Raw genomic sequence first — 16,886 nt, 5'->3', positions numbered from 1 at the left:
TATATTCATGTACACCTAGTATGGGTATGGGTACTCCTTCCCAGAAGTCCACAGGATTCCCTCTCCACCCTCCATGGAGCAAGCACCTTCCTCCCAAGATGCAATTATTGCCAGTGACTTCCCTGTCTTGTCTTGGCTGTCTTAGAACGATAAGAGACAAAAGACATTCTAAGAACTGAAGGGGATTTTTCCTCACCCCCTAACAATGGTGACCTCTCTTGAAGATTCACAAACTAATAATTTTGTTCTTCCTTTCCAACGGTGACTGAGAGACTCCTTTCTTAAATGCATTCACTTCTTTCAGATCTCTTTCTTGGGTGCCTACCACTTTGTAGTCATGGTCCAAGAAAAAGGGCGTGAAAGGCTTGGGAATTTAGCTCAGTGGTAGAGCTCTTGCCTAGCAAGTGCAAGGCCCTGGGTTTGGTCCTCAGCTCCAGAACAAAGAAAAAAAGAAAGGAAGGAAGGGAGGGAGGGAGGGAGGGAGGGAGGGAGGAAGGAAGGAAGGAAGGAAGGAAGGAAGAAAGGAAGGAAGGAAGAAAGGAAGGAAGGAAGATGGCGTGTATGGGCCATTCTACATATAAAGCATACATGCTTGAAAATGCTCAACATTACATGGTTTAGGTTTAAACCTCCGGTTCCAGTGAACTCTGTGGTGGCTGAAGTTTTAAAGGCACTATGTATAAGTAGAAATGCAGGAGCCAAAGGCAACAAATATGAGAGAGAGAATGCTAGGAAAGTAGCCTGGCTCTTTCCAATGCCCCTGCTAAGGGACACCTCTTGTTTTCACCCTTCAAGAGATCTGGAGAAAACACAGACCTATTGCTTTTAACACGAAGTTTTCCTTGATGCCCTAAAGCCTATATGAGACTTCCCAAAAAAAAGAGCTCCTATGTGGACATGCTGCTGTGTGCCTCAACATCACCCAGGCCGAACCTCCTCACAGAAGTGCAGGCTGAGCCTGGGAATAGAAAACAAGGTCCTTTGTCTCCCTAGGAAGCCCTGGGACACATTTTCTTGCCTTGATGGGAAAATCTAAAGATTGAATTTTTTTCAGGATCAGTAAGGTACCTTGTTGAGTAATTTACAGTAGAATGTGAAAACAAACAGAGAAAGAAAAGGCCCCAAACAGCACATTCCCCTCAGTGAGACAGAGAAGAGACCTCCACTGGGCTACTCCTGAGGTGGTCCATTTCTCCTTCTTATTTACTTACTAATTTCTGTTCTCTCTTAAAATCCTTCAGATCCTGAGTCACCACTTGGGAATTCGTTTGTTCCCATGTCTGTCTTCCTATCACATACTTAAGCTTGCATGTCTCCAGCCAGGAAAGAGAGGAACAGGTGAACAAAAAAGCAGCATTGTTGGGCGTGCTCAAGGAGGCTTCTGGAGGGTGGTAGAGAGGAAGGCAGTGGCTGCGGGTCTGAAAGCATCCTCACAGTAAGGGCTAGCAGTTTCTTCAAGTCCTCAGTGACTGTTCATAGCTGCTTGCTCGCTCCTTCCTTCCTTCCTTCCTTCCTTCCTTCTTCCTCCCTCCCTCCCTCCCTCATTCTCTCTCTCTCTCTCTCTCTCTCTCTCTCTCTCTCTCTCTCTCTCTCTCTCTCTCTCTCATCAATACTTATCTTGGCTCCCATTCCCACATGTACCTGTCATGAGAATACAGAATATACTCTCACAAGACTCTCACGGTCCCCTGTTCTGTTGGGTGACTCCTACCCCCAACCATCATTCCCTCTTGAGATCATAACAAGGAAACCACAGTATAGAAGACAGCCCTTCGGGTCACAGGAAAGGGGTCAGAGGTGCTATCCAGGAGTCCCTGCTTGGGCTGACAGAGCGGAAGTCCAGTACTGTAAGCTGTTTGATGGGACTTCCTTAAGCACATGAGACTTCAAATGGCTGGTGAATCCTGTCAGTTTCTCCCTGTGTGGACTCAGGGAGTAAGGGCAGAGCACTTTAAATCAGAACCCTCTTTTAATGAACTACATGAAGTCAAGCTGATTATTTCAAAGTTTTCAGTCTCAGATAACTCCTCTGTAAAATGAGGGAAATGGTGTTTCCCACAAAGGATTTTCATGAGAATTGAGTGAAGGATTTATTAGGAAAGCACAATGCCCTAATAAATATCAACACAAGGTCTCTCAGCATCCTCCAGTGATTGCTTTGTGTTACTTTCCCATGAACCATTACACATTTTTAATTCAAGACTTTCTTCTTGCTTTTCATTTTTGTGGCATTAATCATTATTGGTTCTTTGAAAACAACTGGAACGGTTTTCTTAAAACCATCAACCCAGCCTCTGCTGCTGATTCTACACACTGTCAGGAAATGTCCGGTCCAACTCCACACTGCCTATAGAGATACCCTTCATCTGGGTACTTGACATCCCAGGAGCCAGTCTTTGGAGGACTCGGCTAGTATCACATTAAAATGAGCAAACAGTGGAGTACAGATAGAGATCAAATGGGTAGCATGAGGGCTATAGTTAATATGGTGCCATATATTGAAAATCTGCTAAAAGTAAATTTCAGGTGCTATTTTCATAAAAATAAGGATAACTATTCAACATGGTCAATATATTAATTAGACTGGCCCTAATAATTATCTCACTATGAGTATTTAATAAATGACCACATCATTTTAAATATATACAATTTTAAAATGAATAAAATCCAGTAGCAGCAGATCAAACATTACTTTCATAAATATGTATTTGCATTTGATAGCTTCTAGGGACTACAGAAGTTGGCCAAGGTGATCAGAGTCTCTGTCACAGGAATAAAGGTAACTGGACAGTTCTACTCTCTCTGCTTCAGAAGAAGAGCATTGGATGCTCTGAGAGACCTACAGTTGTCTTTGGAGTCAGAAAAGACTTCTGTGCAAAAGAGATGTTTTTAGTGATTCCTGGGGGGAGGGTAACTATGAAAGTTAAGAGGAAGGAGGAGGAAAAGGAAGAGAGAAGAAGGAGGGGGTATTTCCAGCAAAAGGAGCAGTATGTTTGAATTTCCTGAGAGGAGGAGCCTGACACGTCTGGGGCTCTAGAAACTGGAAAGTGAGAAAATACAACCAAGTATGGTGAAGCCAGAGATGGGGAAACCCAATCTTCTAAAACATGCAGAGGGGCTGAGACCTTCTCCAAGGCTCAGCAAGAAAGGGCACTTGAAGTGGGGCAGGAAGACCTGACTTCAGAGTCCTGCCACTTGGATTAAGTTAGTCAAATCCCTTAGACTGACTTAGTCTGTCTGGCAGGATTCGAAGAATAAATGATGAAATGGTCTATAAAATATTAGCAGATAAAGTTTTGGGTTTCCTTCCCTGGAGAGAGAAGAAATGCAAGTAGCCATGTGAATTACCCAGTAAAAAGTCCTTTATTATGTAGTTTATGGGGATCAAAATGAGACGAGAAAGACCCAGATGATCTGAGCCCTGATTCTCTAACTTCTAAGAGAAGTGGAGTGGATACCAAAGTCGGTGTGGCATGGGTCCTTCCCTCAATGGATGGGAATCTTTGGATTAAATGCAGTAAGGAAAAGAAAACAACAACAATGAGGAAAACCGCCTATCTCTGAAAAAATCCCGTCACCTGGCCTGACAGGGAGGCTGGCACATTCTCACACTGGCTCCTCAGCTGGTGGTTTTAATGTCTTGAGCATACAGTAAGATTCAGAAAGATGTAAATTGGCCATATATCTTAGACCTTGTATGCTGTCTCAGTAATGTTTGCCCTGGGCCTGACTAGGTACTGCCCCCCCCACCCACCCACACCCCACTTCTTCTAAAGTCCCAATGACAAAACAAAGATGGATTCCAAGTTCACCCTGGAGAAAGAGGGTTACTTACAGAGCACGAGTGGGGTTACAGGCAGGAGTACAGGTGACCCTAAAACAGCAGTTTTCAACCTTCTGATCACAACCCCTTCAGGCAGTCAAATGAACCTTTCACAGGGGTCACCTAAGACCTAATGTTGTGACCCTTTGATGCCGCTCCACTTGATATGGTGACCCCCAATAATACAACTATTTTTGTTGTTACTTTGTAACTGTAAATATCTGTGTTTTCCAGTGGTCTTAGATGATAGCTTCTCCAAGATAGCATAGATGTCCCACCACCCATTCCATCTGTCCTCCCTGGCCAATACACTTTCAGACTCTCTGTGAGACCATGAAGCTCTGTGCAATTAGAGCAGAACTGAATATGCTTGGTTGGGAAGAGTGGCTGAAGATGCAGGTGAGGGTCCAGTGGCCCTTCCTATGCCCCCTTTTATGAGGGAAGGTCACCAACAACCATCAAGTCCAGTTGGGATGGTCCTACACAGGTCGAGCAAGCAGAAGCCATGAAGATGTCTGGCTTGGAGAATAGTCTTGTTTGCGAGACAACTGATCATTTGCTCTCCTTCTGTACTATTTCTCAGAATTGGAAAATACCTCGCCATGGAGTTCTTCCTGAAGTAGCAAGGGCTTCACTCTACTCAAAACAAAACAAAAATCTCAGATTCAGGAGGCTGATCCAGAAGAAGGGCTCTCACCCCAGGAAGAGCTACTCTTCGCCTGGGGAATGTCTAAGTGCCACTCAGTTCTGAGTCCCTGCTTTTGTTCATTACAGTCTTAAAAAGCAAATGCTTCTTTAATGAACAAAATTTATCCCAACAGTTTCTCCTCAAAAAAAAAAAAGTCTAAACAAATGACGGTCTAGCTGGACATCTTACAACTCTACACTATGACCGTGTTCCAAACTCCAACAGTGGAGTTTATCTGGATTAGTGAACTATGAATCTATTTTCAGTTCACTGTGTCCTAAAACTGCCTATTCATGAAACCCAGATAACTGTGGAGTAAAGTATACTCGCCATACATGATAATAAAATATTCTTATGAATAGTAACAAGACATAATACTGATGATGAAGCCTAGATAATGCTGAAGCACTCTTAGGCCATTGGAAGCACTGGACTGGTATCTCTTGCCATGCAAATGGTCAACATTCAGGTTTGTTTGTCAGCTCTGACTCTGTCACACAGTTGTTCAGTTCGAAGCTGCCTACCTTGCACACTCTGTCCTGTGCAGTTTCTGGTCCAGCCCTGAATAAAGCAGAAAGAATTGATGTAGCAAGGATGGACACTCTGCTAGCCACTGCTCAAGCCTTTTAGGCAGCAAGTACTTGGTAACTGACTTTCTTTCTGATTCTCACTGTGCCACTCAGACCTACTTGTGTGTGTGCATGAAAGGGGGTGCGGGGGGGGGGATATTTTGGTTTTGACCACTACCATCAGAATGTTACCTAATTTATGCCAGAAAACTCTGCACCATCAGATACTATATCCAACTTGTTACTGAGTCTTCTGGAGCAATCTCATATCATTTATCCACTGGCACAACAGCAAATGCTTAACTTGTTCCTTGGGAGGCATAGGGGAATGTGTGTTGATGCACACATGAATCTAGTATGAATTTTACTGCTAGAAAGGACAGCATGTGATTTATAAATACCAATAAAATATGCAATATTCTTTATTGTAAAGTCCTTATAATCCAATAACTTTTCCCTGATACATTTGCTTATTTATTTGAACTCCTGAATCCATAGCCAACAGCCATAATTAATATGTAAGTACAACTTTGATGTTAATATTGGCTATTTTTATTCACTTAACTATAAGTTAAAATGAAGCAAGGAAGTCCTCTTAGGAATCTGACTTGCTTACCAATGATGTCAGCAACAGCCTTATTAAATCAAATCATATAGATTTAAGGTATTAGAAGAGTATTTTTTCAATTCTTTGTGTGATTTACTATGCAAATGCCATAGAAATTTTCACTTAAAATTGTATATTTACTTATTTATGTGTGTGTGTGTACACATACATACACATGTGCAGATGCATGTCATGACTTGTGGGGGGATGTCAGAGAACAACCTGGTCAGCGCTCTCCTTCCATCAAGTGGGTTATGAGAGTCAAACTCAGGTCATCAAATTGAGTGGCAAGCACCTTTACCTCATGAGCCATCTTACTGGACCGGAAAATGTTCACTTTAATCTGCATTATTACCTTCCCCATTACTTTCTTAAATCTAGACCTTGGATCAGTAAATTTCCTCCCCGAAAGACCAGAGAGCCACATGTGGCTTTGTGAGCCACATGTGGTCTCTGTCACATATCTTTATGTGTATGTTTTGCTTTTATAATCCTTTAAAAATGCAGAAAAAAAAAAAAAACCCTAAACTAAAACTATCCTTTGCTTGCAAGCCACAAAAAATCAGCCTTGGGTCAGATCTGGAATAACAGTTTGCTGATACTGGGTCTAGACAGCTCATGAAACATAAATCACAGCTTGTTTTAAGCTGTGATTTATATCACCTGCTAATTCTATGGTGTAAATATCCCCTCTGTGGACGATTCCAAGATCACATGACTTCACTGGACAGGTGCTGAGAAGATGCGGCAGGGCAGCATTACCCAGTGTTCAGACCTAGACACAGGAGTGCAGGACCTCAAGAGCGCAAGAGTAAACCTTGGAGTGCAGAGTCTGAGCATTTGCTCTTCCTTCATGTTATTTATTTAACTTTTCGTTGATAACATTTATTTTTTAGCAATAGTTATGTTGACCAAATTTCTATCATTTTAGTGATTTCAATGAGTTAACTGCAGCCTGGGACATCACACATCCTGGGACCAGCTCCACCTTCCTCCATCTTCCTATCTTTGGCACCTAAAAAGTCACACTGTTATGCTGCATGGTCCCAAATATGACCTGATAAGTAGATTTTGAACTCTGTACTTGGTCATTTTTCTGGGACCTTCCCAACACTCCATTTAATATCCTTAAAAGGCCAGTAGATAAATCAACCCAGGAGATTCTTGGGGGTGTAGGGGTTATTGAGTTCCCATTTCCTTGACTGGGGCAAATTCCCTTTGCCATCCCAGACTGCAGAAACCACTGAAGTAGAATTCATTGAAAGCCACCCCTCCCCTGGCCGAGGGTCAGGACAGCATCTGAGAGAAAAGGTCTCACGTATCTTCCTGCAGACATGTGGCTGGTGGCAGCTGGGCTTCAGAAGGACCGAAGTATTCAAAATGCATTTCATGCTAAGCATGACATGAAAGGTCGAACTCCTGAAGGTAGTAAGAACAGTGAAAACAATATCTCCCATATAGACAGCCAAAAAGATCAGGAATAAATTCACACAAAGTCACAGCAGAATAACTGTTAAGGAATTCAGGAGCCAAAGACAAAGACAATGTAGCAGACCTTTCCAGATGCCTTGTAGCACTTACTCGCTACTTTAAAAAAATCTCTGCTCCCTGGCTGTATCTCAGTGTAGTACTGACTTAGGACAAGCAAAACCTAGGAGCACACAGAATACTGCAGGTAAATTAGCTCAAGCTACTTTTGTAGATGGCAGAATCTAACAGTAAATAAATAAAAATAAATAATAAATAATAAGTAAATAAATAAATACACCCTTATGCTTCCAACTTTACTTTTAATCTTCTAGAAGGAATAGGTGCAAGAAAGCGTCCCTGATATTGGGGTGTAGGGGAGAGACTTTTGCCCTTAATTTAAATCATTGTTTTTGTAGGGAAATTTAATTTGGGGGGAAATGTTTTTCAAATTAACTGGATGACTGTGTGCTGTGCAAACAATAAAGACTCCTGCTTGAAAGTAGCGCATGCCCCTTCTCCTGGGACTACCAAGGGAATTTAAAATGGAAAAAAGAAAAGGAAAATGCAAGCAACTCTGACCTCACATTCGATCAGAGCTAAAAAGACTCCCCAGTGCCACAGTCTTCATGTCAGTCCCCAATTTAAAAGCCCCAAGTGTTGAGCTTGTTCGCACTGTACCCAGACACCTTTTTCTCATCGCTAGAAATGGCTGCGATTGATTGCAATGTGGGTCTCTCAGTGGGTGCGTCCTTCCGTTCCTCTCTGTTCCTCTTACACTGGGCTTGGCCTGCAAGGTTAGAAACTGCACATTCAGATGGCTCAGGGGAAGATTTCATAATGCTGGTGCTGGGCAGGGCAGTCTAGCCAAATTCCATTCATTAGCTCAGGCGCCAGCCAGAGTGTGACCAGCCAGAATGCCATTTTGGTTCCATAGAAGAACTGATAGGAAATCAGAAATGCCTTTTTATTTCCCCATCTGTGTCTTTCTGTTTTGTTCCTCAGAGTCAATATATGGACAAATGGATACTCCAGGATTCTAAACTATAGAGGAAAGGAGTTAGTTGCTAAGTCAACCCCTAATGGAGCAGCTCAACCAAACGCCATTCTCTTTTTGACTGTGCTTTGACGTATTCTGACACTACTAAAAATCGGAATGATACTGAGATTAGCATGGCTCCTGTGCAAGGATGACACGCCAATTCACGAAGTGTTCCATATTATTTTTAGTCAGGCAGTGGTGGTGCACACCTTTAATCCCAGCACTCGGGAGGCAGAGACAGGTGGATCTCTGAGTTCAAGGCCAGCTAGGTCTACAGAGTTCTAGGACAGCGAGGGTACACAGAAGACCCCTGTCTCAGAGGAGAGGGGTCGTCTATGTATCAGCATCAGATTTGTGTGTACATTACACTTAAGGCATCCCCAAGTCAGAACTCAGATATCCAAGCCACCTGACATGTCCAGAGCTGCTGACGCTGCAGCAACTCTGGAGAGCAACATGAATTGCTCACGGGTCCTGTCACGAAGGAGCGTCAATCAACTCTATAGAGACGGCTCCTAGGACCACCAGGAGAATTACAGTTCTACAATGTAAGCAGCTCAGACCTCTTTAATTCGAAAGGCAATGCAAAGAAACAGGAGCTTCTTGGGGAAGTCTGAAAGTTGCTGGGGGTGGGAGAATGGGCAGGGATGCCTCCCCCACTGGGAAGTTAGGGAACACTACAGCATGAGGTCCTTTAAAGTGAGGGGCAGCAGGAGGAAGCTTTGGAGGAAGACAACAACGTACTAGGAGATAAAGCAGTGTAAGCAATGAGGTTGGGGGGGGTGACAGGGGAGGGGGCTGGAGGAGGAAGGGGGAGTACAACTTTCACAGCACACTCTTCCTGAGTATCCTCTAAACAGATGGGCTGGGGGCAACTGTGACTCAAGGACCTGCGGGCTAGCAGGTTTTACATGTGTGTTGGCCGTGTTGTTCTGGTTTGTATTTTTTTCTTTCTGTGTCAACTCAAGAGAAATCAGTTTCAACATGGATGCTGCCGTGTTGTCTGTTGGCGCTTTTGCTCCTGTATCATCGTTACCCTTCAAAGCAAAGCTGCAGCCTGAGACTCAGGGAAGTGGGCGAGCCACAGCGCTCTGTGGCTCACAATCTTGTTCTCTGCTTGTACGCCCAAATTCTTTAGATCCACGAATCTTCTTCTGACGTTGAGTCTGTGACACTTTCCATCACATCAAAGATTTCGTGTGACAGGGCCAGGCCGTCAGGAGCTCTTTTCTTCCTGAACTTCTGAACTGTGTTTTATATAGCTGCAATCAGATCACTGTGGTGTGAAGCTAGGCCTTTCCAGCCCTGTCTTAGTTCATTTTCTGATGCTAGAACAAAATATCTGAGAAAGAGGCGTGTACCGGGGGATCATGGTTCCGGAAGCTGGAAAGGCCAGGTACATGCTTCTTCAATTCATGCCTGAAAGCAGACATATATGAGGAAACAAAACGGCTGGACTGCCTTGTTTTGAGACAACCCATTCTTAGGGTAACTAACCAGGTAATTAGCCACTCCTGTGAGAGTGACATTAATTCCTCCTAACAATCAAACCATCTCTCAAGGGCACTCCTGCCTCCCAGCACTGGTACCCTGGAGACCAAGTTCTGCATGGCCAGGACAAACTGTACTCAAACCATAGCACTGCCCAAAATGAATCAATGCTTTCGAATCCCAGGTAAAAATAAACTCTATGTTAAAATCACAAAGCTTGCCATTTGCAACAGCTGTAGTTGCCTGATATAAATATGGTAAATCACAGTTCTGTACTGCAGCCCGACTTTAAGGAGCACAGATACCTTTCCATGCTTGTTTTCCGTTGTTATGAGGCACTGCATGGTTTAACCCTGCTTCTGTTTCTCAAATTATGTATCTTATCGGTTAATGTTCATCTATACCACTCTAGTCCTTCAGGGATTTAGGGAAGGCTCATATGCCATTTTCTCAGGGCTGTCCTATGAAGTCTTTAAACCACCTGCAAGGAACTTTTCAGAGCAAGCATGTTCGGTTGCCTTCCCAAAATCCCCTGTTGCTCTCAAGGAAACTCCTGTTCACTATTCTCTCCAACTCTTTTAGCTGATCAGAAACAACTTCCATTTCATGTAGCTTCAGGCCAAAAAGAACCACCACCTCCCACCCCCCATGCCACCTCCACCCCCCACCCAAAGAAGTACATGGAGGAGAAACATAGTTGACAGCCTGGAACCGACTGGCTATCCCAAAAGGGAAAATTTTTTTCCCTCTGATATGAATTCTTTTTCTCAAACTCCTTCACCTATGAAACTCCAATGAGTCATGGGATCTAATCAGACACTGGGTGGGATCCAGTAGTAACTCCCAAAGCAGAACCCACCTCCTCACAAACCTGCCTTTGGTTTTGTTTGGTCTGTCAAGAAGCCAGGCCTCATGTTCTTCTGAAACATGTTTTCATTAAGCACATTTCAATAGAATATAAATACTTTTTATTCAGACAAAAATAGTGGTTTCTTCAGAAATCTTAAGCATTGTATCTTTGAGTAAAGTCTTATTAATCGCCTGCCAAAAACTCTGTTATATTTCTAAACCCTTCCTTTGATGTGAGGCTGTCATCTGAATTGTTAGACCAGAGTCCCAGCCCTTCCCTGGAAAACTTCAGCTTGGGTATCCCCGCTGGGGTCTTCTTCCTGTGGATCAGGATTTAGATAAGAGTGCCCCCTATTGCTTGGAATCTTGGGTGACAGGAGTTTATCTGAAGTTTCTACACACTCCTGGTGCGGTTGACTGAGTAGATAAGATGGCTCTCCAGCTGACATTGACCACTGTTGACACAGGTCTGTCTCAATGTAGGTCCCTTTGAGGGGGTCCCATTTTGCAATGAGATTCAGGAGGCCCTTGTCCTACCATTGCATACTATATGCCAGTGTGATCTGAATTCTCAGATTGTTGTTTCTCATGTTCTGCATCAGAGAGTAGAAAAGCAAAAGCTTTTCCTGGAATTGGCTATTTTGGCCAATGACTCATACAGGTCCAAGGAGCATCAGGGCTTGGTCTTCCCTCAACAGCTTCTGTGAGCTGCATGATTGTGATGCTTGGGACTTGGCTCCCAGAGACTTGGAAGGAATCCCAAGGACCAAAGAACAAAGGGGCAGATGGAGATGTCTCATCGATGCAGCAGGAACTAGAGCAGTGGTTCTCAACCTGTGGGTCACAACTTGTGAGCATCAAATGACCTTTTCACAGGGATCACCTAGGACTATTAGAAAACACAGATATTTACATTACAGTTCATAACAGTGGCAAAGTTATAATTATGAAATAGCAGTGAAAATAATGTTATGGTTGGGTATAGTCAGATATTCTTTGGACGGCCAGCTCCCAAATAATGACACAGGACTTTTTATTAATTATAAAAGCTTGGCCTTAGCTTAGGCTTGTTCCCAGCTGGCTCTTAACACTTAAATTAACCTGTTTATATTAATCTATATATCTATCTCATTACCTCTCCTCAGTACCTTAGGTCCAAATTCCTCTGTGTCTGGATGGCAAATCTCCTGGGTCTCAGATTCTTCCCCTGAGTTCCTCTCTCTCCCCAGAAGTCCCATCTATCCTCTCCTGCCTATCTACTGGCCATTCAGCTTTTTATTAGACCAATCAGAAGGTGCCCTAGGCAGGTGAGCCATCTTTACACAATATGATCAAATATTCTGCAACAGTTTTTGGGGGAGACCACAACATGAGGAACTGTATTAAAGGATCATAGCATTATATTATTATAGCAAAGATACTTTTGTTTCTAGACTGTTCCCCTACATTTTATTCTTTCTAGACATATTTATATATTTGCTGCCTTTCAACCATTTATTTTTATTTTTATTTCATGTGTCTGTGTGAGTGCCTGTATGTGTGTATGTATGTGCACCACGTACATGCCTAGTAGACATCGGAACTGGAGTTATGGGCAGTTATTAGCTGTCAAGTGGGTGCTGGGACCCAAACCCAGGAGCTCTACAAAAGCAGCCAGTGCTCTCCACTGAGCAGGGTCTCTGCAGCCTCTGCTACTCCCTTTTGCCTGGAATGCTAATGACCTCATTTGGTGATAACCAAGTCCCCTCAACTGCACTTCAAGAGATGCCGTCTCTTTAAGAGCTAGTAGCTCACGAGAATAAATCATTTTGGGAAAAAAAAAATCTATACATTTTCTTTAAAGTACATATGTGAGCCCGACATGGTGGCTCACACCTGCAATGAGAAGGTTGAGGTAGGAAGGTCATGGTGAGTTGAAGACCTGTCTAGGCTATAAAGGAAGCTCCAGGCCAGCTTGGGCAACAAAATGAGATTCCACCTCAAACAAATAAAATATATGTTTATAGATTTCAGGGTAGATAAGATGAGGCAATGAAGGCATGACTTGGGAGTTATATATTATTTTAATCATTTGATTCTAATTACATTTTATAATATGTCAGAGGTTCAAAGACAGGAGATGGGGAAAGATTTACATTAAAGAAAAATATCACTATTTTGTAGAAAGTACTACTGGGGGGGGGCATATACAAGCACAAACAGCAAAATCTATACTTAGTACCAGGGAGGGAAATAATAAGGGATACTTCTCAGGTTTCTCACAATCAACAAGAGAAAAAGCCGCACACCATAAAACATAATACAGTGTTAATGTTAACAAAGTATGCTGGGAACACAAATAAGGGGTATTTAGTCGGAGGCTCCGGAGTTGGCTTTGTTGAGTCTTGTAGGCTCATCAGCATTCCACCAACAAAGGTTGAAAGACAAAATGTCACAAAGAGTAAAGTACACAGAGTGATCAGTTAAACAGAGGTACACAGCAGAAAGCCCTTCTTCCTGCACACAGCAAGGGACAAGGACAGTAGTCCTGGCTGGGGCCAGACATGAAGATCCTTGAATGCCTTTTTAAGATTTCATTTCATTCCCAAAGCAACTGGACACAATGAAGAGATTTGAGGAGGAAGAGTGAATAATGACATAATAATAATGAGGATGAGTAATGAATAAGAGCCAAGCAAAAAAACCTAGTTAGGAAACTCCTGGGTTTGTGTTCCAGGATTATTATAATGGGGGAGTAAATGGGGAGATGGCAGGAGACATTTTGGAAGTAGAAATTCCGTGTTTAGTGATCAATTGGTTATAAGGAAGTAGGAGAAAGACAAGGCAAGGGTACTCCAAGACTTGGGTTTGGGAGTTAGATAGATGGAAATGCCCATTGTTAACACTGAGAAAACACTCTTGGCAAAGAGACATGTTTAGGGAGAAGTCAGACAAAACAGAGATGCTCATTTAAAAGAGGACCTTAACTTGCAAGGGAAAGGCCAGACCTAGAGTCCTGCTTTCAAGACCCACAAAGCCACAGAAGAGAAGGCCAGCACTAGTGGCAAGCACACAGAGTGGAAGAAAAGGTCCCAGCGATGCCCCCACCCCCTACCCCACCCCCAGGAACACAGCATCAACTGGAAAGGAGAAAAGAGGGAACCAGGAAGAATCTAATCAGAGGTAGTCAAAAGGGTAGAAGAAACTTAGCTGAGGTGTAGCTCAGAAAAAGGAAGGCTGCAAAAACTAGGGGTAGCCAGAGAGGGCTGCATGTCCCATGTTGGGGCTGCTGCCAATTATGGGAGCTCTAGGAAATTTAGGACAGTGATGCCTAGAGGGTGAAGGAAGCAAACTGGACTTGCAGAAAACAAAGAGGTGAGGCAGGGGATAGAGACTGCAGTTCCAAACCAGAGTTGGATGAACCACAGGGCAGCAAACTGAGATCCACTTGGACTTAACTGGCAAAGATTAAGGTGTCATAGAGAATATATCATAAATCTTCATGTCTCTGACTTGTTGACTTCAGCTCCTAAGGTGGTACAGCTTGCTTGTTGTCCCTCCTGTGTGTAAACAGTTGTGTAAGATGCTCCTATCTGTGATGTCCAACTCATTTCCTGACCATGGCCTATAAAACCTGTGAAAGGATTCGATCACATAGTACAATGGGAGGTTGAGACGAGTGGAAGATGCTAAGAAAGGATGTAGTCGCATAATACTGTGGTGGTATTTTATTTGTGCTGAAATGTGGTGATATTTTATTTGTATGTTAATAAATAAAGTTTGCCTGGAGATCAGAGAACATAGATAGCCAGCCATAAACAAAAGTCAGGCAGTGGTAGCACACATCCTTAATCCGATCACACGGCAGGCAGAGTCTCTGCACGTTCAAGGACACAGCCAAGCGTGATGACACAAGCCTTTATCCAAGTACCAACCATAGAGACCTGGAGGTCTGTATAGACAGGCAATGACGAGGAAGTGAGGCGGCTGGGCTAAGAGCCAATGAGAAGGCAGAACAGCAAGGCAATAAAGACGCAGGTTAGACAGGAAGAGGTTCAGTTCTCTTGGGAAGCTACGGCGGTGTGGTGAGCTAAGGTTAGTTGATGGCTATTTGTATTTCTCTGATCTCTATGGCTTTCACCCCTGTATTTGGCTCTGTGATTCTTATTTAATAAGACTGTTTAGAAATTCATCTACATAGTACAGTGGGAGGAGGAGATTTGGGTGAGGGGAGTGTGAATGAACACCTACTTCAGGATGTCAGAGGAGAAGAACACTGGACAGGTCAGCCACAGACCCCAGATCCAGCAGAAGCACCTGAGAAAGGCTGGGAGAAGGCTCAGAGAGGAAAGTAGAAGAGGTTAGTGTATGAGGCACTGCAGGAAGAGGGTGTTTTAGGAGTGGGCATTGGGTGATAAAGAGGAAATGAGCAGAAGTGTCTTCATTTGAGATGTGAATGTAACCCAGCCTTCAAAAAAGCTTTTTCATTAAAATGAGGCCAAGGCAGGCTTAGGAGGTTAGTATCCTAATGGACCCTTTGGTCCTCATATTCAGTAACTTATATATTGGACTGCCATGTTCAATGACCTATTATCTACAATGTACCTGTATGTTTGTGTGTACACAGACACATGGTGTCTTTATATAGCAATAGTCTCATGGACAAAACTTAGGGTCTTTCACCCTATAGACATTTCAATAAAAAATAAGCTAAATGCCTAGGGCCTAGTGCATCATACTGACTTAGGTTTGTGTAAGTACAGTCTACAATATTCTTATGAGGAAATTACCTGATAATGAATTCCTCAGAACACATCCCTATCATTAACCAATGCATGTTTAATATACATTACATCTCACATTAAGAATGCATGCATACTACCATATAAATTGTACCTATCATGATTTCAAAGACTTATAAAGCATCTAAATGAGGATTAATTTATTTTTCTCTTGGTAGAGAGCTCATCTTTAAAGAAAAAAAAAAAAAAAAACATGAATTTGGAAAGTGACTTGACATCCAAAGAGGGCTGTGAGCTATCTGAGGAGGATGTGGGGCCAGGCGCTGGGTGGAAGCTGTTTCCTGCAGCACTGCTTGTCAAGTAACAGAGTCTTGTCCTCTTCTCCCCACCCCCACCCCTGCAGTGGAGTGGAGCAAGTCTAAAGACTTTGCCCCTTTGGCTGGGGAGATCCTCATGGACAACCTGCAGACCCTGAGGTGCACAATCACAGGCCTCACCACGGTAAGTGTCCTGACAGAGTTGCCCTCCCCTGCCTTCTGCACGGGGACGCTGGTAGCAAATGCTGCTCTCCAGGCAACACCCAGCCCGCTGGCAACAACTGCCATTGGTTAAGTGTAATATGTCTGGTATCCATAATCTGAGTCTCACAAAAGGCGAGGCAGACAGCATGAACCACTTTGTAAGCTGCCATGTTCTCAGAGATCAGAAAGGGACTGGCCTCGTGTGAGCCTTGAAGGCCTCTGCCTTCTGGATCACAGTCTAATCTGCAGGGGATCAAAGGCTCTGAGAGATCCAATTTTGACTCCCAGTCTGATGGTAAAAATAACAGCCTCATCCAGCCCTCACCCCCACTGCCTCATTGAGATCAGTCATCAATTGGAGTCACACAATTTCCTGAGAGAAATCCTTTTCCCCTGATTAAAAAGTGGGGGGGGGGGAAAGCCTGCCTAAATCTGCTACTACAGAAAAGAAACTTTGTATGGCAAAAGTACAATCTCTATGTAACATAAACTAACTTTAACTGTGAATGAAAAGCTAGAACTAGCCATGTTTATTTGTTTACCAATCGAAACTCAAATATTAATTGTTTATTTTGAACCACAAATGAGCATCCAAAAATGCAAAAAATAAAAAATAAAAACACCTAGCAAATCTGCTCAGACTGAGGAAACTAAATAACCTCAAACAATTACAATTCAGAAGATAAAAAAAATATTTTAAATCAAGATATTTTAAGAGTAACCTAAAACTTTTAAAACACAATTCAAATAATGAATACCTTAAGATTTTCATATGGGAGGAGCAGAGAGATATTTCTGTTATTTTCTTAGGGGTTAGCCAATTAAAACAGTTATCTGCAGCGTATAATCCTGAAACCCAGCATTAAAAAGCTGCCATCAACCAACGGCATCCAGTTTTACTCTAAGAGAATTCTTGGTGGTTTGGTCACCACCAAGAATCCTGACTTTTAGTCCTAATCTCATGTCTACACCAGAGACCAAAACTGTGGATTACCAGAGCAAACAAAGCCCCCAGTGGGTGGCCCCAGAGATGCTATCAGCAGAAGGCTGACTCCAACACCCTGGCTCACTTGGTGGAAGGAGGCCAGAAAGAACCCCAGGGAATTTC

The 16,886-nt window shown here is 43.1% G+C and overlaps 1 protein-coding gene and 1 pseudogene across 2 annotated transcripts in view; both read left to right on the top strand.

The window, feature by feature from the left end:
• Positions 1-16,886, top strand: part of Ankfn1 (ankyrin repeat and fibronectin type III domain containing 1) — a 384,629-nt gene that overhangs the window by 298,956 nt on the left and 68,787 nt on the right. For both annotated transcript variants that reach the window (XM_036197222.1, XM_036197223.1), the window contains exon 8: positions 15,661-15,758. In XM_036197222.1, coding sequence (XP_036053115.1) covers positions 15,661-15,758 — 98 coding nt within the window. The remainder of the gene's footprint in view (positions 1-15,660; positions 15,759-16,886) is intronic.
• On the top strand, positions 8,285-8,379 carry LOC118590471 (annotated as a pseudogene).

Source organism: Onychomys torridus, chromosome 8, assembly GCF_903995425.1.
Source record: "Onychomys torridus chromosome 8, mOncTor1.1, whole genome shotgun sequence".
Classification (NCBI taxonomy): domain Eukaryota; kingdom Metazoa; phylum Chordata; class Mammalia; order Rodentia; family Cricetidae; genus Onychomys; species Onychomys torridus.
The sequence above is the reverse complement of the archived record's forward strand: the minus strand, read 5'-3'. Positions and strand labels throughout refer to the sequence as shown.